Source organism: Lithobates pipiens, unplaced genomic scaffold (assembly GCF_037356315.1).
Source record: "Lithobates pipiens isolate NorthernLeopardFrog02 unplaced genomic scaffold, aLitPip1_a1.2 Scaffold_1, whole genome shotgun sequence".
NCBI lineage: Eukaryota > Metazoa > Chordata > Amphibia > Anura > Ranidae > Lithobates > Lithobates pipiens.
Genome location: NW_027507685.1, coordinates 223,347,477 through 223,371,295, shown reverse-complemented (window position 1 = coordinate 223,371,295; position 23,819 = coordinate 223,347,477). Strand labels below are relative to the sequence as shown.

The 23,819-nt window shown below is 45.6% G+C and overlaps 1 protein-coding gene across 1 annotated transcript; it reads right to left on the bottom strand.

The window, feature by feature from the left end:
- Positions 1 to 231: 231 nt before the first annotated feature.
- On the bottom strand, positions 232 to 12,070 carry ZBTB12 (zinc finger and BTB domain containing 12). Its single transcript, XM_077483381.1, has 2 exons — positions 11,984 to 12,070; positions 232 to 3,438 (listed from the first exon to the last, which is right to left on the bottom strand). The coding sequence occupies exon 2, from the start codon at positions 3,200 to 3,202 to the stop codon at positions 1,823 to 1,825; it is 1,380 nt and encodes a 459-aa protein (XP_077339507.1). The 5' UTR covers positions 3,203 to 3,438; positions 11,984 to 12,070; the 3' UTR covers positions 232 to 1,822.
- Between the last annotated feature and the right edge of the window lie 11,749 nt (positions 12,071 to 23,819).

Here is a 23,819-nt window from a genome sequence, read left to right as displayed (position 1 = left end):
TTACAGCGTCACATGACCGCGCAGTTGTCAGTTAGCATAGTATAGTGCCGCATATCAACAAAAAAAATGGGGGGTTAAAATCTTCGAGCTGAAGTGTTTTTTAAATGATACATTCTGAAATCGTTATCTATAAGCTGACAAGTTTTTAGTTCAATCTTTTTTTATTTAAAAACACACAAACTATACAGTAAGTTCACATGTAAAGGTCATTAATTAAAAAAAACACACTCACACACTGAACTGTTTAATAGAAAAACTCACAGATGGATTCAAGGCCTAACTCCAGACATTTTATTTAGTTTTAGAGAGAGTGGAGAAGAGTTAAAAATTATATCAAGTTCTTATTTCTGTCCTTGACTCCCCTAAGGAGTATTTTCCTCACATCCTGTCCATGTGACTCCAGGACAAGAAACGGGAACAGCAGTTGTAACCAAGACAGGAAGGCACAGGCAGCAAAAAAACAAAAAAAAAAAACATTGTCAGAAATTCACACCTTTTCTCGCTCTACAAGAAATGTGTTTTTGTTCCCATTAAAGAAATATCTCAACTGGGGACACAGACAAAAAATAAAAACTTGACAAATTGTACCGGCTCTAGGCTGGAGTTGGGCTTTAGCGTTGTAGTATCAGAACCAAACACGTTCATAGTTCTCAACCCATAGCATCCAATCAGATTGCGTTTTACAGGAGTCTTCTTATCAGTAAAAGAAGAATTCTGATTGGTTATTTTGGGATGCTTCACTGTGCACAATGGTCTTTGCCTTATTAAGGTTAAAATTCAGCTAAAACGTTGATTTTTCGTATTGGATAGAGTATGAAATGATACGTACACCTAATGGAAAAGGAGAAAAGTCCTGGAAGTCGCACATCTCCAGGCTCCAACCAGGTCACACCCCCAGCGTGTTTCACTCTGCCCACAGAGCTTAGTCATGGGGAACTCCGTAGGCAGAGTAAAACGCGTTGGGGGAGAGTGACCTGGTTGGAGCCCAGGCTAAGGCTGTCATACATCTTCTTACCGGGTTTTCCATGACTTTTCCCTTTTCCATTAGATGTTTAGAGCTGGGGCGAGCTCTGTCCTTGTCTGCTAGCCAAGCGGTTGCTACATAAGAGGACCCAGTGGAGCTTTGAGCTGCACCTATCAATTTAGTTTGGGTCACAATGATATGTACACGTGTCAGGTGTTTACTGCTATTCAGGGCTCTTTTTTTCGACCTCTAACTTGCTGTGCCTGTGACAACAGTGTCACCAGAGAGGAAGTGAAAAATCTACAAGGACAAAGACCCTACTCGCATTTCTAATTGTGACTTTGAGTTGCAGTTGGAGATTTCCCCTCACTTCCTGTCTGGTAAAACTGTTGCCACCAGGGCAGCAAGTGAAGAGAACGAAGGAAATATTGAACACTTGCTAGCAGTAAAACCCAAGTGGAGATCTAATCATTCCTCACTCTATCCAAAGCTAAAAACATTTTGGCTGGACGTACGTTTTAAATGTTCCTATTAATATTGCTACAGAAGGACCTAACAAGATGGCAGTGGTAGTTTCTAACATAGACAAAGACAGGTCCAAGAAAGCTTCTGGCAATGCATGGTAGACCTTGTTGTTCTTCAAAACTAGCTGAGGGGCCTGAAGCTTCCAAACCTAGTCAAACAACATTGTAACCATTTTACAGAGCTAAACATGTGAAACTGGCAGTCCACAGAGGTTGTAAAAAGTCACTAGGCCTAAAAAAGGTACACCTAGCAGTCGATTAGTGCAAATACAAAGTGAACAAAACTTGATTAAAGCTCAAACTTGCTTCCTACGTAGGTCCATGTAATGTCCTCTCATCCAGTCCCACAACCCAGCATGATGTTCATCTCGGCCACACCAGCTTCCATGATGTTCTGTGCTGTGGTCTTTCCATGCTGCTCCTTGAGATGGCGTCTTATGGCGGGCTTGTGGGCAAACCTGACGTCACAGTAGGAACAGCGGTATGGTCGCTCCCCGCTGTGGAGATTAAGGTGGTCATGGAGCGTTGATTTTTGTGTGAAGCATTTGCCGCATATGTTGCAGGTGTGAGATTTTACCCCTCTGTGCACATTCATGTGGCGGTTAAGGTTGCTGCTGTGGTTGAACTGTTTCCCGCAGCGTGGGCACATGAAGACAAAGTGCTGTGCCCGCATGTGGAACACAAGCTTCTCTACCCCTTGAAAGGTCTCCTCACATTTGCAGCATCTTAAAGTTCGCTTGATTCCTATCCGTGAGTCTCCCAAAACCATCGACCCCAGTGATGCCATTCCACCCAATGCATTTCTCGGAGATCCTTCCATCACAACACTGCTTTGGCAGCCACCCATGCCCCCTTCTATAGTCTCTTCCTCATCTTCATGATAGCTACTTGGAATAATAAGTACCCCCTCTGCACTTTCCATTTCATCGCTATAGATGGCCTTCATAATACCACCTCGTTGGATAGCTCCATCTCCTGTTTCTCCACCTTCTACAGTAGAGTTGACCAGGGCCTCCTCTGACTGTGCTGTCAAGTTCTGCTCTTCTTTATCCCAAGATCTCTGTTCCTTTTCCTCTCCGCCATCACTCGAACCAGATTCCAGTTTTACAATGCAGAGATTTGAGGTTGAATCGTCGTCTTCCTCCTCATCTTCTTCCTCTTCTGCCATCATCAACATTTCCTCTTCACTGTCTTCTGCCGTCTTAACCTCTGGTTTCAAAGATCTAGAATTATCAGCTGGGCGACTTGGGCCTGTTGTTGTTGTAGATGAAGCATTTCGAGTGGGTGTGGTTCTGTTCGTATTATTAGCATCCCTCAGGCCTATCTGAGGACCAATAAATTGACACAAGGCTTGGCGACACTTCTCTACCACATGTTCCATCTGCAGATAACTAGCGGCAGTTAAGTAATTGACGATCTCTCTGACGGGAAATTCCAGCAACCCAGTGTAACAAGAAAGTAGAAGATCTGACACAACTTTGGATCTGTGCATTATAGAAACAGGGAGCTCAGAACCTGGGTTTAGGAGGAACTGGTCTCTGAGGAATGGAGAACAAGCTGCCAACACCACTCGGTGGCCCCTAAATTTAAGGCTTTCAGAAAGGATAGTCACGTCACAAAAGCGTTCCTCTGAACGTAACTGGTTCATGCTTCGGAGAGTGGCTGCTTCATGGCCGGGCAGTTGGAAATGCAGAATGTCAGCGGCAGATGTCATCTTTGATTAAGCCTACAGAAGTCCTTTTAGCCAGCAAGGTGGGTTCAATAGCTCCTCAATTTCAATGAATGATGTCGCAGTTTCTTTTTCTTTGGTGACTTAAAGCAACTTCGACTTAAGGGAAGAAGGCCAAAGATAGTCATGGAAACATAAGTATTTTGATAATTCATACACGAATCAACGTATCAGTGCTCCATTCTGTTTTATTGGGGTCATCTGAGATGTAACAGTTTGTCCTGAACAGAAGAGAAAAATTATGAGTGTATGTTGAGGCATAAGTAAAGAAACACAGTTCAAAGCAGATTCAGAAAAAATAAATAAAAAATCAGGATCTGGATTGTATGCCCTATCTATAGTCTACATTACTCTACCATCCTCCATGTGCCCCTGATAAACATTCTTTCTCTAAAATCAGGGTGTTGCTACTGACCCATCTGATGGAGGAATAAAGTAAAAAAAATTGTGTCTGAAGTTCTAAATTTTACTAGACAAGACCAGTGTCTCCAAACTGCAGCCCAGGGGCCAGATGCGGCCCTTTGATTGCTTTTATCCATCCCCTGGGGTACTATTTCATCCACTGATGCCAACAAAGGGGCATAATTCCCCTCACTGACACCAATGAAGGGGCACAAATCCTCCCAATGACACCAACGATGGGGCACAATTTTTTCCAATGCCACTAACAATGGGGCACAAAGACACCAATGAGGGGGCACAATTCTTCCCACTGACACCAAAGATGGGGCCTTGTTTTTACCCGCTGATGTCTGGACCTTATCTACTCTCAATGGCCACAGTCTGGCCCCCCTAAATTAGAAAAGGACAGTAAACGGGTCCTTTGTTTAGAAATTTTGGAGACCCCTGGACTAGAAAACAAGATTGGTGCTGTGCTGTACCCACCAGGAAGCATCTTCACTGTGCTAAACTGACAGCACTGTGTCAAGCAATAGAGCCAGCTTTCACTGGAACATGAATAGAGCAGAAGTCTCACAATCAAGAGATTTCTTCTACCTTCCAGATATGTCTGTAGGACATGAAGTAAAGGGAGAGCTCCCAATGCTACACATGTCAAAAAACCTGATGGGTGTCTTAACTCTTTGCTATCCCTAGTACTTGAATCCTAGACAGGACACTATCTGCATGGAGTTTGCATGTTCTTTCTGTGCTTGGTTGGGTTTCCTCACACACAACAAAGACATGCTGGTAGGTTAATTGGCTTCTGTCTAAATTGGCCCTGGTAAGTGTGTTTGTATGCATTTGGCACAGGGACCTTAAATTTTAAGCTCCTTGATGGCAGGGACTGATGTAAATGTACAATATGTAAAGTGTTACGTAAATGGTCAACACTATAGAAATATCTCTAATGAATAAAAATAAAATATCCAAGACTGCAAAAAAAAAAGTTTGGGCTTTAGGTATACTGTAGTGGATTTAAACCTAACCAAATGAGATTTAGTTTGCTAAAGCACTGTGTTTCATAAACAACTGCCTTTTTTATGTCATGTATTACTAATCTCCTGCAGCCTCTTTGCAGCCACTTCATGTCTATGTGCACTCCAGCAATGGCTGTATGGCACTTTTCTGATGGTGATAAGAGTGGACCATGCCTGCGTAATGTGCTTTTAATTGGCCACTTGTAGTCTCCAATTGAAGCTCGTGTGACAGGATGACAACTGAAAGCTCAACTAGAAGACAGGAGTATAGTATTGCCACCCTGTATGAACAAGGACCTTTATTGCAGGATCATTACAGGGTCATCAGATATTATTTTATTGATAACTGCAGATTTAAAATATATATTAATTATATTAACACAGCCTTTCTCAACCAGGGTTCTGTGGAATCCTAGGGTCCCTCCAGAGGTTTCTAGGGGTTCCTAGAGTAGTGCTAGATGAATCTCCAACCTACACCGACCATCATCGTATGGTGGAATTTACCACTGTAAGGGGGCTCTACATTGACATCTAGTGTAATAGGGCACTACACTGGCCACTAGTGTATTGGGGTACTAGACTGACCACTAGTGTAATGGGGGCACTACACTGAGAACTAGTGTAAGGGGGCACTACACTGACCACTAGTGTAAGGGGGCACTACACTGACCACTAGTGTAAGGGGGCACTACACTGACCACTAGTGTAATGGGGGCACTACACTGAGAACTAGTGTAAGGGGGCACTACACTGACCACTAGTGTAAGGGGGCACTACACTGACCACTAGTGTAAGGGGGCACTACACTGACAGAAATGTGGGGGGGGGGGGATTTACCACTGTAAGGAGGCACCACACTGACAACTAGTAAAAGGGGGCACTACACTGTCCACTAGCGTAAGGGGGCACTACACGTGTAAGGGTGCACTACACTGACAACTAGTGTAAAAGGGCACTAGTTGGACCACTTATGTAAGGGGGCACTGCATTGACCATTAGTGAAAGGGGGCACTACACTTGTCACTAGTGTAATAGGGTACCGCACTGACTACTTGTGTAAGGGGGGCAATTTACCACTGTAAGTGGGCACTACACTGACAACTAGTAAAAGGGGGCACTACACTGACCATCAATGTAAGGGGGGCTATTTACCATTGTAAGGGGCACTAGTGATGGACGAACGTTTCGCCCGGCGGTCGTTTCGCGGCGAATTTCCGACTTTCGCCGTCCGCGGGTTCGAACGCCTTTTTCCGTCGTTCGCCCCGGCGGACTTACGTGTTTAATGTATACAAGAACTTTAACCTTTCGTGACACGTTTATCATGTGTTACAGGACAACCAATTGAGACATGACAGCTCATGGACACTTGGACATTCCCCCTAACCTATAAATACACCCGATCCGGTGGCCATTTTACATTCTTTCTTCTGTCACTGTAGGGAAAGGATCCTGTGTGGAGTAGGGACAGAGAAAACGCTAGCTATTTGGTACACAAAAGTTCTTTTCAGGACTGGTATAGGTGTTAGGTCAGCAGCCTGAGTTTCTTTTGTCAGTTTAGATAAAGGGACAGAGCGCTGTATGCTGCTATTTTAGGGACAGCTCAGCCAGATTAGTCTTTCTTCATCATCATCATCATCATCATCATTAGCTGTTACTATCAGGTCCACAAAAGAGCTGTTCCAGCTAATCGTTCCAGCCTACTCTTTTTTGCCAATTTGTATAGGGACAGGCAGGAAGCAGTGTGTCAGGCAGTGAGGATAATTTTAAAGACTTGCTGTTACTATTAGTTCCACAAATGTTCTTTTCAGGACTGGTATCAGTGGTACGGTAATAGGCTTGTACACGTATAATATTCTTTCTTCCAAATATAGAAAGAATATTATACTTGACTGCTGCCCTTCTGCTGCAGTCTGCTAATCATTCACAACTCACTTGTTCCACAAAGCTCTTTATCAGGACTGGTAACTTGGTCTGTCTAGGGTGCTACGGTACATAGGCTTGGGTGCGGTACAGTCTGCTGTTCTGTAAGGACCGCTATCGGTCCACAATACATAGGGTTGCCGTGCACTACTGCTGACCGCTGCCCTATACTGCAGCAGTCCTTCAGCGGTATAGGGACTGACGCACAGTCTGCTAAACACTAATACACAACCTGCTTGGTCCACAAAAGTTCTTATAAGGACTGGTAACTTGGTATAGGGTGCTACGGTACATAGGCCTGAGTGCGTTACAGTCTGCTGTTCTGTAAGGACCGCTATCGGTCCACAATACATAGGGTTGACGTGCACTACTGCTGACCGCTGCCCTATACTGCAGCAGTCCTTCAGCGGTATAGGGACTGACGCACAGTCTGCTAAACACTAACACACAACCTGCTTGGTCCACAAAAGTTCTTATAAGGACTGGTAACTTGGTATAGGGTGCTACGGTACATAGGCCTGAGTGCAGTACAGTCTGCTGTTCTGTAAGGACTGCTATCGGTCCACAATACATAGGGTTGCCGTGCACTACTGCTGACCGCTGCCCTATACTGCAGCAGTCCTTCAGCGGTATAGGGACTGACGCACAGTCTGCTAAACACTAATACACAACCTGCTTGGTCCACAAAAGTTCTTATAAGGACTGGTAACTTGGTATAGGGTGCTACGGTACATAGGCCTGAGTGCAGTACAGTCTGCTGTTCTGTAAGGACCGCTATCGGTCCACAATACATAGGGTTGCCGTGCACTACTGCTGACCGCTGCCCTATACTGCAGCAGTCCTTCATTGGTATAGGGACTGACGTACAGTCTGCTAATCACTAACACACAACCTGCTTGGTCCACAAAAGTTCTTATAAGGACTGGTAACTTGGTATAGGGTGCTACGGTACATAGGCCTGAGTGCGTTACAGTCTGCTGTTCTGTAAGGACCGCTATCGGTCCACAATACATAGGGTTGCCGTGCACTACTGCTGACCGCTGCCCTATACTGCAGCAGTCCTTCAGCGGTATAGGGACTGACGCACAGTCTGCTAAACACTAACACACAACCTGCTTGGTCCACAAAAGTTTTTATAAGGACTGGTAACTTGGTATAGGGTGCTACGGTACATAGGCCTGAGTGCAGTACAGTCTGCTGTTCTGTAAGGACCGCTATCGGTCCACAATACATAGGGTTGCCGTGCACTACTGCTGACCGCTGCCCTATACTGCAGCAGTCCTTCATTGGTATAGGGACTGACGTACAGTCTGCTAATCACTAACACACAACCTGCTTGGTCCACAAAAGTTCTTATAAGGACTGGTAACTTGGTATAGGGTGCTACGGTACATAGGCCTGAGTGCGTTACAGTCTGCTGTTCTGTAAGGACCGCTATCGGTCCACAATACATAGGGTTGCCGTGCACTACTGCTGACCGCTGCCCTATACTGCAGCAGTCCTTCAGCGGTATAGGGACTGACGCACAGTCTGCTAAACACTAACACACAACCTGCTTGGTCCACAAAAGTTTTTATAAGGACTGGTAACTTGGTATAGGGTGCTACGGTACATAGGCCTGAGTGCAGTACAGTCTGCTGTTCTGTAAGGACCGCTATCGGTCCACAATACATAGGGTTGACGTGCACTACTGCTGACCGCTGCCCTATACTGCAGCAGTCCTTCAGCGGTATAGGGACTAAGAGTTTTGTCACAGGGTGATTTAAAAAATGACAGGCAGAGGAAGAGGCAGGCCCTTCCGCAGGGGTGGTAGGGGTAGGGCAGGAGCAACAGCCTTGAGCCAAAGTGGGAAGTTGCAGAAGGTGCGTTCAATTACTTTAAAGGACGCACCAGACTTGGTTGAGTGGCTCACTCAGCCTTATTCTTCTGCACCCTCCTCATCCTCTCGATCTGCACCCTCTTCTTCACTCTCTGCTATGTGCACCCCCAAAGACACTACCACCAACAACACCACCACCACCACATACCTTCCGCTTGAGTGCAAATGGGGGCCTTCATGCTCCAGTGTTTTAATAGGGACCCCCGTATAAAAAGCATGAGGGTCAAGGACCAGTACTGGGTGGCAACGTACTTAGATCCCCGGTACAAACACAAAATGGCGGAAATGTTACCGCCGTCGCAGAGGGCTGTCAGAATGCAGCACTTCCAGGCCTTGCTTCGAGAAATGCTGCATTCTGCTTTTGCGTGCGCTGGCAGAGGAGCAATTCCCACTCCCAGAGAAGGATTTGCGGGTACCAATCCAACAGCGCCTGCAAGAAGAGGCCGGTTTGAAGATGTGTTGGTGACTTCGGATATGAGGTCATTCTTTCAGCCGACCCATCGACAGGTGTCATCCGGATCCAGCATCAGGGAACGCCTAGACCGTCAGGTGTCCGACTACATTGGGTTAACGGCCGATGTGGACGCTCTGAGGAGTGATGAACCCCTAGACTACTGGGTGGGCAGGCTTGACCTCTGGCCAGAGCTTGCCCAATTTGCAATCGAACTGTTGGCTTGCCCCTCATCCAGTGTCCTGTCCGAAAGGACGTTCAGCGCAGCAGGGGGGATTGTGACCGATAAGCGTACTCGCCTAGCTCACGACAGTGTTAACTACCTCACATTTCTAAAAATGAATGAGGCATGGATCTCGGAGGAATTCAACACATGTGATCAGTAGACCATGTATATGTCTATAAACAATTTTTGGAATCAAGCACACAGACCTTCTTAATTCATTTGGCTCACTTCCCTGACCCAAAAAAGCACACCGTACTATATGCCCCTACCCTCCTCTTTGAAGAGGTTGAGCGGTGTCATATTTCTACTGGGGCTGCTTATTATGAGGGGTTCCCACCATCCCTGTGCTGTGCTGACTTCCTCCTGGGTGTTCTTATTATGAGGGGCTCCCACCATCCCTGTGCTGTGCTGACTTCCTCCTGGGGGTTCTTATTATGAGGGGATCACACCATCCCTGTGCTGTGCTGACTTCCTCCTGGGGCTGCTTACGGTGCTGCTGTCAGCGCTGTATGTCACGGAGCTGCTGTCAGCGCTGTATGTCACGGAGCTGCTGTCAGCGCTGTATGTCACGGAGCTGCTGTCAGCGCTGTATGTCACGGAGCTGCTGTCAGCGCTGTATGTCACGGAGCTGCTGTCAGCGCTGTATGTCACGGAGCTGCTGTCAGCGCTGTATGTCACGGAGCTGCTGTCAGCGCTGTATGTCACGGAGCTGCTGTCAGCGCTGTATGTCACGGTGCTGCTGTCAGCGCTGTATGTCACGGAGCTGCTGTCAGCGCTGTATGTCACGGAGCTGCTGTCAGCGCTGTATGTCACGGAGCTGCTGTCAGCGCTGTATGTCACGGAGCTGCTGTCAGCGCTGTATGTCACGGAGCTGCTGTCAGCGCTGTATGTCACGGAGCTGCTGTCAGCGCTGTATGTCACGGTGCTGCTGTCAGCGCTGTATGTCACGGAGCTGCTGTCAGCGCTGTATGTCACGGAGCTGCTGTCAGCGCTGTATGTCACGGAGCTGCTGTCAGCGCTGTATGTCACGGAGCTGCTGTCAGCGCTGTATGTCACGGAGCTGCTGTCAGCGCTGTATGTCACGGAGCTGCTGTCAGCGCTGTATGTCACGGTGCTGATGTCAGTGCTCTGTATTACGGTGCTGCTGTCAGTGCTCTGTATCTCCTGCACCCTCTTGTTTGCCTACCCTGGTCCCTGACCTTCCCTCTCCTCCATTGCCTTCATTAGCTCCATAGTCCTGAATTGTCAGAACAATTTCCCAAATAAAAAAAAAATGCTTGTAGTTATCGATCCCAAATTCACCTCATACATGTATTATGCTATTGTCCAGGTGGTGGGACTACGTGCTACCCCCTAATAATTACCCCGTGGCCGCAAATTCGACCTAAAGGTTTGCGAAATTCGCCTCCCATTGAAGTCAATGGAGCCCGCGGCGAACGGTCGTTTTCGCGAACGTTTGTGTCCGTTCGCGTTTCGCGTTCGCGAAACGTCCCGTCGGAAGTTCGTCCATCACTAAGGGGCACTACACTGACAACTAGTGTAAGAGGGCACTATATAGACCACTTGTGTAAGGGGGGACTACACTGACCACAAGTATAAGGGGGCACTACAATGACTATCAATGTAAGTGGTGCAATTTACCACTGTAAGGGGGCACTACACTGACCACTAATGTAATGGGTACCAAACTGACCACTAGTGTAAGGGGGCACTACACTGACAACTATTGTAAAGGTATACTACATTGACCATCAATGTAAGGGGGGGGGCATTTATCACTGAAAGGGGGCACTACACTGACAACTAGTGTAAGATAGCACTATATGGACCACTAGTTTGGGGGGGGGGGGGCACTACACTAACCACAAGTGTTAGGGGGTACTACACTGACCACTAGTGTAAGGGTGCATTATTCTGACCACTAGTATAATGGGCACTACACTAACAACAAGTGTAAGAGGGCACTATATGGACCACTAGTGTAAGGGGCACTAGTGTACTAGGGGCACTACAGTAACCACAAGTGTTAAGGGGCACTACACTGACCACTAGTGTAAGGGGCACTACACTGACCACTAGTCTATGAGAGCACTACATTGACCATTATTATTATTTGTTTAATTTCATTATTATTACTGAAAATTATTTTGTCTTATGAATAAGGAGGTGTAGGAAAAAGATCGCTCTGGGTTTCAGATACGCCAACTTCTTTTCTTCTTTATTTTTTCCTTTAGTTACAACAAGCTGATCACACTTATGTTCTGCAAACATAATATTTTTTTATCAGGGGTTCTCCGAGAGCTTAAAATGATCTCATAGGGTTCCTCCAGGGTAAAAATGATTGAGAAGGGATACTTTAAAGTGGTGAACGCGCATATGCAATGTATTGATTAGGTAACATCTATTTTAAAGCGACAGTAAATCCCAAAGTTTGCTCTGGAGTGGTATCGGCAGACTCGGACAGTCCGAATCCTTTGTGATCTCCGTTAATGGAACGCAGATTCAGAAAAACCTTTATACAAGTAAGGAGATCTTTATCGTTTGATGCTAACACGATTGAACCTTATAATAATTTCTCCGATTCCACTACAGTCTTACATACGATGAAAGTGACCCATCCTTGACTAGTAGACGTTACGTGGGCAGCTATGCTACGAATAGCGGAGTGGGGTCATCAGCGGCCAGCTGGGAAGTAGTTAAGAACGTAGCATGGCCTCAGCATGGCTCCTTGGGCTAGAAATGGTCACCGGGCTGAATCTGCACCCTACAGAAAGTTTTCATTTGTGACCCCCACCCGTCTTCTACGGCCCCCTCCTCTCTGCCCCAGTCACCCCACTCTCTATTTCCCATTTTTCATTTAAAGGCACATTACCTCCCCACACGCAGGTCCATCCAGTCCGTTCTCCTCCCCTTCCTGTTCCTATCCCTTTCCTCCCTCATACCACCCTCCTGTCCTTGCATGCTGGATTTAAAGGGGCACTTTCATTGTACAAGCCTAGACGTTAACCCTTCCATCGCCATTGTGTGATATGTCCTAAGCATCGGAGGGGGGCAGTGTGTCCCTGAGGACAAGGCTTGTAGCCAGGGAGCCAGTCTGCAATTCAAATGCAAACTAAGGACAGCAACGCTTGTAATGCTGATTACTGGAGCTAAGGCTCGGTTTACCCTAATGCGTTTTTTCCTGCTTTTTGGGACATGAATTTTTTTAACATAGATTCCTATGGAACATGTTCACATCAATGCATTTTTGTGCCTCTGCGTTTTTGGAAAGGGTTGGGGACTTTTTTAAAAGCAAAACGCTGCGTTTTTGCTTGTTTTGTTTCAGTAGACTTCAATGGAGAAGCAACATAAAATCATATAGTTTGTTTTTAGCGCTTTTTTTGATGAGTTTTGCATTATTTAACCACTTTCGGACCGCCCACCATCAATATGCATCGATCCATTGATGGTAAACACCGTTTTTATGGCAGCAGATAGCTGCCATAACCCCAGTATTTTTTTCAATGGCGGGCGGTCTGCTTTAAGAGAAAAGTGGTCTCCATGGCAGATTCGCTGCAAGATCGGCGGCAGGAGAGGTGCCCATCCCCCTCCCGCCACGCCCCGGTCATCTCCGCCGCTTACCGGATCTGTCGGTAGCGGCGGAGACGTTCTGATCCTATCCCCTGAGAGGCAATGTATCAATGCATTTTTGGGCCTCTGCGTTTCTGGAAAGGGTCAGGGACTTTTTTAAACGCCAAACGGGGCTTTTTTGTTCAATAGACTTCAATGGAGAAGCTGCAGAAAAGCATGTAGTGCGTTTTTTTTTAACCACTTTTTTTAACTGCTTGCTGACCGTATACAGCGGCAAGGCTCTCCTTCTCAGGATCACTTACCTGTACATGATCCTGCACTTCCGGGTCTGGGGCGTGCACACACGCTGTACAGCAGGCTCAATGTCTGTGTTTCTGCAAAGCTGGAACATGGAACAATGCCTTTGCATAGTACAAGCTCCTCCCCCACAGTAACCAAGCACATTTTAGGCACAAATTTAACCCTTTGGTCGCCCATGATTTTAACCCCTTCCCAGCCAGTGTACATTAGTACATTTTTAGCACTGTATTAGTGTCACTGGTCCCCAAAAAGTGTCGAAAGTGTCAGTTATTGTCCGATTTTGTCTGCAGCAATATTGCAGTCCAGCTATAAGTCGCTGATCGCCGCCATTAATAGTAATAAATAAATAGAAATTCCATAGGTATACCCCATAGTTTGTAGACGCTATAACTTTTGCGCAAACCAATCAATATACACCTATTGGGATTTTTTTTACTAAAAATATGTAGCAGAATTCATATTGGCCTAAACTGATGAAGAAATTAGATTTTTTTTTTACATTTATTTATTGGATCTGTTCTAGAGCAGAAAGTAAAAAAAAAAAAGAACATTTTAATTGGATACAGCGTCGCACGACCGCACATGAAGGGTGGATAAATCTTCTGGAGCTGAAGTGCTGCTTTTCTGCAAAAAGCATGAAAAAATACGCATTGGTGTGAACCGAGCCTAAGGCGGCATTCACATCTCTGGGTTTTGAATCTCAGGTGGATGTCAAATCGCAGAATGCACATTTGAGATGCCATTCATTTGAATGGCACCTAAAATCACGGTGCCGCTCGATAAATCGAATCACGTGAAGCTTGTCGCCCCAAAAAAAGTTCAGGAGCTACTTTTGCGACATTGCCTCACGCAATGCGGGTTGCTACGATTGCAGCACAATTTATCGTGCGACAATCTCGGCAGAACCGAACTCCGATTTTAGGTGCCCTTCAAATGAACGGCATCTCAAATGTGCTTTCTGTGATTTGTCATTCACACCTCAGCGCTTTGAAATTGTGGAGAGAATCGTGGCAAATCTTTTTAACATGGGTTTCTATGGAACATATGCACATCAATGCGTTTTTGTGCCTCTGCGTTTCTGGAAAGGGTCAGGGACATTTTTTAATGCAAAACTCAGCTTTTTTGGTTCAATAGACTTCAATGGAGAAGCTGTAGAAAAGCATGTAGTGCTTTTTGGTGCGTTCTTGATGCATTTTGCATTATTTAATCTGTCCAATAACAAATTGGCTAAATAAAAAGAAAAAAGCATTAACCACATGCTGACCGGCGCATGCCGATATACGTCGGCAGAATAGCACGGACAGGAAAATGGGCGTACAGGTACGTCCCTTTAAATTTGCCACCGTGCCAACGCGTGCACCCCGGTCGGAACCTCCGATCTCAGGTCCCACGGACTCGATCACCGCAGGGATACCCACGATCGCCTCACGGGGAGGAAGAACAGGAAGATACTAATGTAAACAAGCTTCGCCCGGTTCTGCCTAGTGACAGTGTCACTGATCTCTGCTCCGTGTGATTGGAGCAGAGATCAGTGACGTGTCATAGACAGCCACGCCCCTCCACAGTTAGAAACACCTCTAGGACACATTTAACTCCTACACTGCCACCTAGGATACAGATAAAAGTGTTTAAAAACCAAAAACGCACTACATGCTTTTCTGCAGCTTCTCCATTGAAGTCTATTGAATAAAAAAGCAGTTTTGTATTTAAAAAAGTCCCTGACCCTTTCCAGAAATGCAGAGGCCCAAAAATGCATTGATGTGAACGTGTACCTATGAAACACGTTCACATCAATGCCTTTTTTTAAAAGGGTCAGGTACTTTTTTTGAAAAATAAAACGCTGCTTTTTTGGTCCAATAAACTTTAGTGGAGGAGCTGCAGAAAAGCACGTAGTGCGTTTTTACCACAAATTGTGTTTTTGCATTTTTTAATCTGTCCAACAACAAATTTGGCCAAAAAAAGCATAAAAAAAACGCAAATCATGGCAAAATCATGGTAGGGCCAGTTCACACCACATGCAGCCCAGTGTGTTTTTTTCTGCATTAAAAACGCATGGAAAGTAGGTTATATGGTTTCCATTGGCATAATTCCCACCAGTGAAGTCAGTTCCAGGGCGTTCCAGAAAAAAAGTAGAACATGCTGCATGTTTCCTGCACTGGAATGTGATAAAACGCATGAAAAATGTATTGGAATACAATACTGTGAATCAGCCCGTAAAATTGCTGTAAACAAATTCAACCAACCAAACAAAAAGCACTGCAGAAATGCTCAAAAACAGAACTACATAGGTGTGAATGGACCTTTTCCATTTTCACAAGGTATCAGTGTGAAAGCGGCCTTTCACACTTATGCGTTTTTACCTTGCAAAAAAAAAAAAAAACACTGCAATGTGGGTGCAATAGATTTTAAAAAGTCCTGCATGCTGCATCTTTGGTGCGGTTTTGAAAACAGCACCAAAGACGCAGCTTTCCATTGAAGTGAATGGAAATCGATCCATGTGACGTCCCCCGGGTGGCCACGCCCCATGGCTATATAAGAAATGGCAGACACTGGACCTGACATAATAATGGGAGGCAGCGTCCGAGGAAGACTGGGTCGGTGGAGGAAAAAGTCATAGACGGAGTGAGAAGAAGGGAAGGACGAAGACCGGAGGAAGGAGACACTGCGCTAGGATGGGGGACATTCTTCATTTTTAATTAAGGACCATACAATGTACCCCATACTGATTTACATGGGGGGCGGGATCTTTGGGTCCCCCTTGTTAAGGAGGGCTTACAGATTGCGATAAGCCCCCTGCCCACAGACCCCCCCATAGCCACAGCCCAGGGTTGTCAGGAAGAGGCCCTTGTCCCCATCAACATGGGAGCAAGGTGCTTTGGGGTGGGGGGCACAGAGCTCCCCCTGCCCCAAAGCATCAACCCCCTCCATGTTCAGGGCATGTCACCTGGTATGGTCCAGGAGGGGACATTTCCTGGCCTGCCAGGCCTGCATGCTCGGATAAGTCTGGTATAGATTTTGGTGGGGGGCCCCACATCCTTTTTTAAGATAAACGTTGGTGTGGGGTTCTCGCTCAAGATCCTCAGAGCACAAGTCGCACCACAAGTCAGATCAGTTAGGGTGATGATCCGACTTGGATGTGACTCACATTTAAATCAATGGTCTGGAATCATGCCAAAGTCAGACCAAAGTAGTGCAGGAAGCATTTTCAACGTTGGACCGACACAAGTCGGACTAGTTGAGACGGCTCTCATAGGTAACCATTGATTTTGATATGCCATGCGACTTGTGCTCTCGAAGTCGGAGTGCATGTCGGACCAGTATGAACCAGCCCTTACAGGGATACAAAATCCATCCCGTTTCCCCTGTCAGGATGGAGATCTGCTTTGTTTACATAGGCAAATCTCCATCCTGTGTGTTTTACCGACGATGGGCAGGTCCCGGCATACATCCAGTGCCCGTCATCCACAGATCGGCTTCTGCTGTGACACACACACACACACACACACACACACACACACACTTTTAAGTGGTAAATTCTCCACTTTTCTTTTTGCAATAAAATGCGATTAAAATCACCTTGTCTCGGGAATAATTTCAGCATGTAAATACCTTTTACTGTCATTCCATCCAGTTTACCATCATGGAATTGGGTAAAGTGTTTGGCCAGTGGTTTTTTAGGGTCTTTTGCTTTTATCTTGCACATGTGTTCCCCTATCCTAACTCTTAGCCCTTATACACATGGTCGGACATTCTGACAACCAAATCCGTTGGATTTTGTCCGAAACTGTTGCATACACACGGTCGGACCAAGTTGTCGGAAAATCCAAATGTACATAACGTGTTGACGTTATTTCGTTACGACGGGACTACGTTCAAACTAGTAGCCAATAGCTTTGGTCTAGGAATTTGATCTGAGCATGCGCGGCACTTTGTCCGTCGGAGTAGGCTACACATGATCGGAGTATGTCCTATCGGACCAGTTTGTCGGAAAATATTTCCAGCAAGTTGGAAAATTTGGTCCGACGGATATTCCGACGGAAATAGTCTGATGCATACCACACACAGTCTAATTATCCGACAACACGGTCCGATAGGACACATTCCGATGGATTCTCCGACCGTGTGTACAAGGGCTTAGGGGGAGCTTGGTTTTACCAAGGTATATTTTTCTGCAGGGGCATGTTATCATGTAGATCACTTTAGAGGAGGCACAATTACTGAGATCTCTGATCTCATATACCTTCTCCCCCTGCGCATCTCCAAACATGTCTGTCCTATCCACATATCCGCATGGGAACATGCCCCTGCTCCTAGGGAAATCCAACAACCACATGGTGTCTCCCTCCTTCCTATATTCAGATCTTATTAGAAGGTCGCCTAGATTCTCGGCTCTCCTAGCTACCATATTAGGGGAGGGGCCTACAATTTTTGCTGGTGCCGCTCAGTATAGCCCAATGTTTTTTAAGTATCTCTCGGACTGTATCCCATTGGACACCAAATTGTGTAATCATTCTGATGAGATCTTGTATCGTTTGATTCGTTTTTTTTGTCTTTACGTTTTCTCCTGTCCTGGTCACTAGTAGATCCTCCCTATTCCGGGCAGCTACCTTATTTTTAGCTCTTCTAAGTTGGTTGTGTGTGTACCCACATTCCCTAAATCTACTATAAAGGTCCTTGCTCTCCTGTAATCTGCAGGTTCTGTACAGTTGCGTTTGAGTCGGAGGAATTGTCCTACCGGTATGCTGTCTTTCAACCATTTAGGATGGTGGCTATCTGCTTGAAGGAGGGTATTTGCAGATGTATGTAGATTTCCTATAGGTAAGCATAGTGATAGTGTCTCCAGTGACTGAAATCCACAAATCCAGGAAAAAAAATCCTTGTCTGATCAGGAATATATGTTAAATGAATATTTAGATCATTAGCATTCAACTGTTCCATGAATTCGTGTAATTCAATGAGAGTGCCACCCCATACCAGTAGGACATCATCTATGTCTCTTAACCAGGTATGCACATGGTTAAGATACATCTGGTTGGTGAATACCTTTTCCTCCTCCCATAATCCTAGGTGCAGACAAGCGTAGGCTGGAGCCCAAGACACTCCCATTGATGTCCCCTTAATTTTCTGATAGAATTTGTTTAAGAATTGGAAACAATTATTCTCTAATGCATACTTCAAAAGTTCTAATATGAACTTGTTTTGATGGGCACATCCATGAAAATGCCAGTCCAAGAATCCCTCTATTGCCCTTAGTCCACATTCATGTGGGATCGAGGTATAGAGGGACTCTATATCTACCCCTTCCCTTTCCCCCATCCCTCCATGCTCTATTTCCCTCCTCCGATTCCCGACTTTTATGCCATATATATATATATATATATATATATATATATATATATATATATAGAATATTTTTTCCCATTCTCCCCTTGTCTCTCTCTCTCCCCTGTGCCTCAAAAAGTATGTGTAAAGGAAAGCCTGTGAGCAGACATTACATGCAAAACACAGTGTTCCTTTAATCATGGAAAAGAAGGGGCAGTTACCTTACGTGGTGATTAGCTGAGGAGTGCGGACGGTATGATGGGGGCAGTATGTACAGAAGACGATTGCGGAAGGTATGATGGGGGTAGTATGTACAGGAGAGGAGTGCGGAAGGTATGATGGGGGCAGTATGTACAGAAGAGGAGTATGGAAGATATGATGGGGGCAGTATGTACAGAAGAGGAGTGCGGACAGTATGATGGGGCAGTATGTATAGGAGAGGAGCGTGGAAGGTATGATGGAGGTAGTATGTACAAGAGAGGAGTGTGGAAGGTATGATGGGGGCAGTATGTACAGGAGAGGAGTGCGGATGGTATGATGGGGGCAGTATGTACAGAAGAGGAGTGCGAAAGGTATGATGGGGGCAGTATGTACAGAAGAGGAGTGCGGACAGTATGATGGGGCAGTATGTATAGGAGAGGAGTGCGGAAGGTATGATGACTTGAGGGTAGTATGTACAGGAGAGGAGTGCGGAAGGTATGATGGGGCAGTATGTATAGGAGAGGAGTGCGGAAGGTATGATGACTTGAGGGTAGTATGTACAGGAGAGGAGTGCGGAAGGTATGATGGGGCAGTATGTACAGAAGAGGAGTGCGGAAGGTAGAATGGGGGCAGTATGTACAGAAGAGGAGTGCGGAAGGTATGATGGGGGCAGTATGTACAGAAGAGGAGTGCGGAAGGTATGATGGGGGCAGTATGTACAGAAGAGGAGTGCGGAAGGTAAGATGGGGCAGTATGTAGAGGAGAGGAGTGTGGAAGGTATGATGGGGGCAGTATGTACAGGAGAGGAGTGCAGAAGGTATGATGGGGCAGTATGTACAGAAGAGGAGTGCGGAAGGTATGATGGGGCAGTATGTACAGAAGAGGAGTGCGGAAGGTATGATGGGGCAGTATGTACAGAAGAGGAGTGCGGAAGGTATGATGAGGGCAGTATGTACAGAAGAGGAGTACGGAAGGTATGATGGGGGCAGTATGTACAGAAGAGGAGTACGGAAGGTATGATTGGGGCAGTATGTACAGAAGAGGAGTTTGGAAGGTATGATGAGGGCAGTATGTACAGAAGAGGAGTGCGGAAGGTATGATGGGGGCAGTATGTACAGAAGAGGAGTGCGGAAGGTATGATGGGGTAGTATGTACAGAAGAGGAGTGCGGAAGGTATGATGGGGGCAGTATGTAGAAGAGAGGAGTGTGGAAGGTATGATGGGGGCAGTATGTACAGGAGAGGAGTGCGGAAGGTATGATGGGGGCAGTATGTACAGGAGAGGAGTGTGGAAGGTATGATGGGGGCAGTATATACAGAACAGGAGTGCAGAAGGTATGATGGGGTAGTATGTACAGAAGAGGAGTGCGGAAGGTATGATGGGGGTAGTATGTATACCAAAAAAACATGGGAGATAGGGCATAAAATTAGTGTATCTGAATATACACAGAAAATCTCCTCAAAACATCGCTAGCCCAATAGGGGCAGTGTCACTCTGGTCAAATATATAGCATATCTATCAAAAAAACCTGGTGTGTTCCCATCTAGGCTGGCAGGAACGAGAGGACCAAATGAGTGTCACAACATGCAATGTGAAGATAAATAATGAAAATTTATTATAAATTTACAAAAAGTACAACCACTTCACAGTGGGAGGTAAAAAAATATGGACATATGCAGCTAAATGGCATCCAGAAATACCATGTGGTACATAATGGACATTGATTGGGACTTTTAACGAAGCCATGGCCTGGTAAGGTCATACATTTCCATCCCTATTACATTCAAAGAAAGGGGGAACAAGGGGAATGAGGGGGACATTGGGACTTTACATGAAGTACGTTGTAGCAAAAGAGCAGAAGGTGAACTGATAGGAATTTTATTAATCGTTGCAGTTGGATTTACAAGAAATAAGTTGCAATGATAGACAAGATAATAAACAATACATGATAATGGTAATAATAATAGTAATGGTAAAACATGGTAATAACATGAATATCACAAAATATCATAATAAAACTCCAAAGTTCACCGCAGTAAGATTGGATAAAAGCATATGTAGCATAATGCCTGCAGGACCAAGGTCTTTGTGCACCAATTAGGGTAATATATAGTAACGTTAGTATCTGAATGTATTTGATAGAAGCATGGCATATAATAGCTCTACGCACGTTTCGTGGCCTTTATACCATTCATCAGGAGCAAGGCATGTGTTAAATCTATAATAAAGGAATAATATGATATTCAGAAGTAAGGTAAAGTAAATCAAATATAAAAATGCATGAAAAAGGGTGGGGTAAACAGGTAACCCAAACCTGGTACATGCCAGATAGGTGGATGCTGGTAGGTGGGTGCTGCAAGCCATCCATATGCACCCCCAACCGGGAGCCGTGGTGGGCAGCTCAATGGAGATAGCCACAAGAGGCCGCAGCCTCTTGTAAAGTCCCAATGTCCCCCTCGTTCCCCTTGTTCCCCCTTTCTCAGAAATACCATGTCATGCATATTCTGGATGTGGCAAAAAAGGGACAAATAAACACAAAACACTAAATACGTACAACATATAACAAAGCGTCCGGACGCCAAAGATCTGCGTGCGGGTGTCCCTGCCACGTATAATCAACGTATATGTGCTATGGCATAAGTATGCTAGTAGGCAGAGATATCCACACAGAGGTCCCTGGAAGGCTCGAGCCTATAGTATGCGGGGAGAGAGGGGGTAGGGGAAAAAAGAAAGGGACTAGCTCGAGTGGTCTGAAAGTCCTGTAAGAATGATAAGTATAGTCGCTGATGAATAATTCCCAAATAAACTGGCAGCCGTGTATCAATATTTATAGACCATCATCTGAGAACTAATTGTAATGCACAGCACTAGTAAGGAGCGGAAATAACTGTAGAAATATGGGGATCCGTGGTGGACCTCTTAAAAGGTCATGTGATAGTGGGTAACCTAGTATAATCACAGTCCAGATAATAGTCCCAAATACACTGAATTGCTCTAATATAGTACCAGGTATGAGGCTTATGAAATGTCCGTATAGCACGCCAATATTGGCAATATATGTAAGAAAATGTGCCATACAATACCCTATCCTCGGTGTTGCTGTATCCAGTGAATAACGTTTGGAAATTATGGTCCCACAAGGACAGTTACATGTACCAGATCCCTTAATTGATGATATAGAAGTCTAATAGTTTCCGCTCTTACATTGCCTTCCTGCAATGCTACCGCTCCGTGTATCATCTGCTGTAGTCTCTCGGCTTCCCCGTCTCTCAAACTCGCCATAGGCTTCCTTCCGGGACACAGCTGAAAAGCGGCATCACATGACGCAGATGACGTCAACACGTTTCGCTAAGGAGGTTGCGTAGCTTCATCTGGACGTGCAGGCGGTCCTTCCGTCATTCCTTCTATCAAAAGGGTTAACACTGACCATAAACTTCTTTCACGTCTCCTTAGATCTCAGCAAGGACGCCAGGCCATGGGTACAGAGAATAGATCTAAGTGCTCACCGCTTAAGTATAAGATTTCATTTTTGTGTTCAAACACAAACTACTCACATAAAGATGATAAAAACACAGCATGTAAAGCCGACAATCGCGTTAGTTCCGTAGGGCAGCAGCGGGTGACGTCATGCGTAGCTCCTCCCCGTACGCGTTACGTTCAATCAGAACTTCAACGTCACCGGACTCCTCCCCCCTTCCCTTCGTTAGCTGATGGAGGCACTTGGGGAAGGGGGGAGGAGTCCAATGACGTTGATGTCCATGATGTCACTCGATCTCCGACGGAACTCTTTTGATCGATCAAAAGAAGTTTGATTGATCAAAACAATGAATCGATTAATTCAGGAATTAATCTTTAATTTCCACAGCCCTAATATATATATATATATATATATAAATAATCTCACAAAAGTGAGTACACCCCTCACATTTTTGTAAATATTTTATTATCTTTTTATGTGACAACACTGAAGAAATGACACTTTGCTACAATGTAAAGTAGTGAGTGTACAGCTTGTATAACAGTGTAAATTTGCTGTCCCCTTAAAATAACTCAACACACAGCCATTAAGGTCCAAACTGCTAGTAACAAAAGTGAGTACAACCCTAAGTGAAAATGTCCAAATTGGGTCCAATTAGCCATTTTCCCTCCCTGGTGACATGTGACTTGTTAGTGTTACAAGGTCTCAGGTGTGAATGGGGAGCAGGTGTGTTAAATTTGGTGTTATCGCTCTCACTCTCTCATACTGGTCACTGGAAGTTCAACATGGCACCTCATGGCAAAGAACTCTGAGAATCTAAAAAAAAAAAAAAAAAAGAGTTGTTGCTCTAAATAAAGATGGCCTTGGCTATAAAAAGATTGCCAAGACCCTAAAACTGAGCTGCAGCATGGTGGCAAAGATCTTACAGTGGTTTAACAGGACAGGCTCCACTCAGAACAGGCCTCGCCATGGTTGAGTGCATGTGCTCAGCATCATATCCAGAGGTTGTCTTTGGGAAATAGACGTATGAGTGCTGCCAGCATTGCTGCAGAGGTTGAAGGGGTGGGTGGTCAGCCTGTCAGTGCTCAGACCATATGTCGCACACTGCATCAAATTGGTCTGCATGGCTGTCGTCCCAGAAGGAAGCCTCTTCTAAAGATGATGCACAAGAAAGGCTACAAACAGTTTGCTGAAGACAAGCAGACTAAGGACATGGATTACTGGAACCGTGTCCTGTGGTCTAATGAGAACAAGATAAACTTATTTTGATGTCAACGTGGTAGATGGTGTCAACGTGTGTGGCAGCAACCAGGTGAGGAGCACAAAGACAAGTTTGCCTTGCATACAGTCAAGCATGGTGGTGGGAATGTCATGGTCTGGGGCTGCATGAGAGCTGCCGGCACTGGGGGGCTACAATTCATTGAGGGAACCATGAATGCCAACATGTACAGTGACATACTGAAGCAGAGCATGATCTCTTCCCTTCGGAGACTGGGCCACAGGGCAGTATTCCAACATGATAACGACCCCAATCACACCTCCAAGACGACCACGGCCTTGCTAAAGAAGCTTAGGGTAAAGGTGATGGACTGACCAAGCATGTCTCCAGACCTAAACCCTATTGAGCATTTTTGGGGCATCTTCAAACAGAAGGTGGAGGAGCGCAAGGTCTCTAACATCCACCAGCTCCGCGATGTCATCAAGGAAGAGTGGAAGTGGACTACAGTGGCAACCTGTGAAGCTCTGGTGAACTCCATGGCCAAGAAGGTTAAGGCAGTGCTAGAAAATAATTGTGGCCGCACACACACACACATATACACACACACACACACAAGATC

What these genes read in the sequence shown, in the direction of transcription:
- ZBTB12 (XM_077483381.1), bottom strand. Translation starts at nt 3,202, where the DNA reads ATGACATCTGCCGCTGACATTCTGCATTTCCAACTGCCCGGCCATGAA.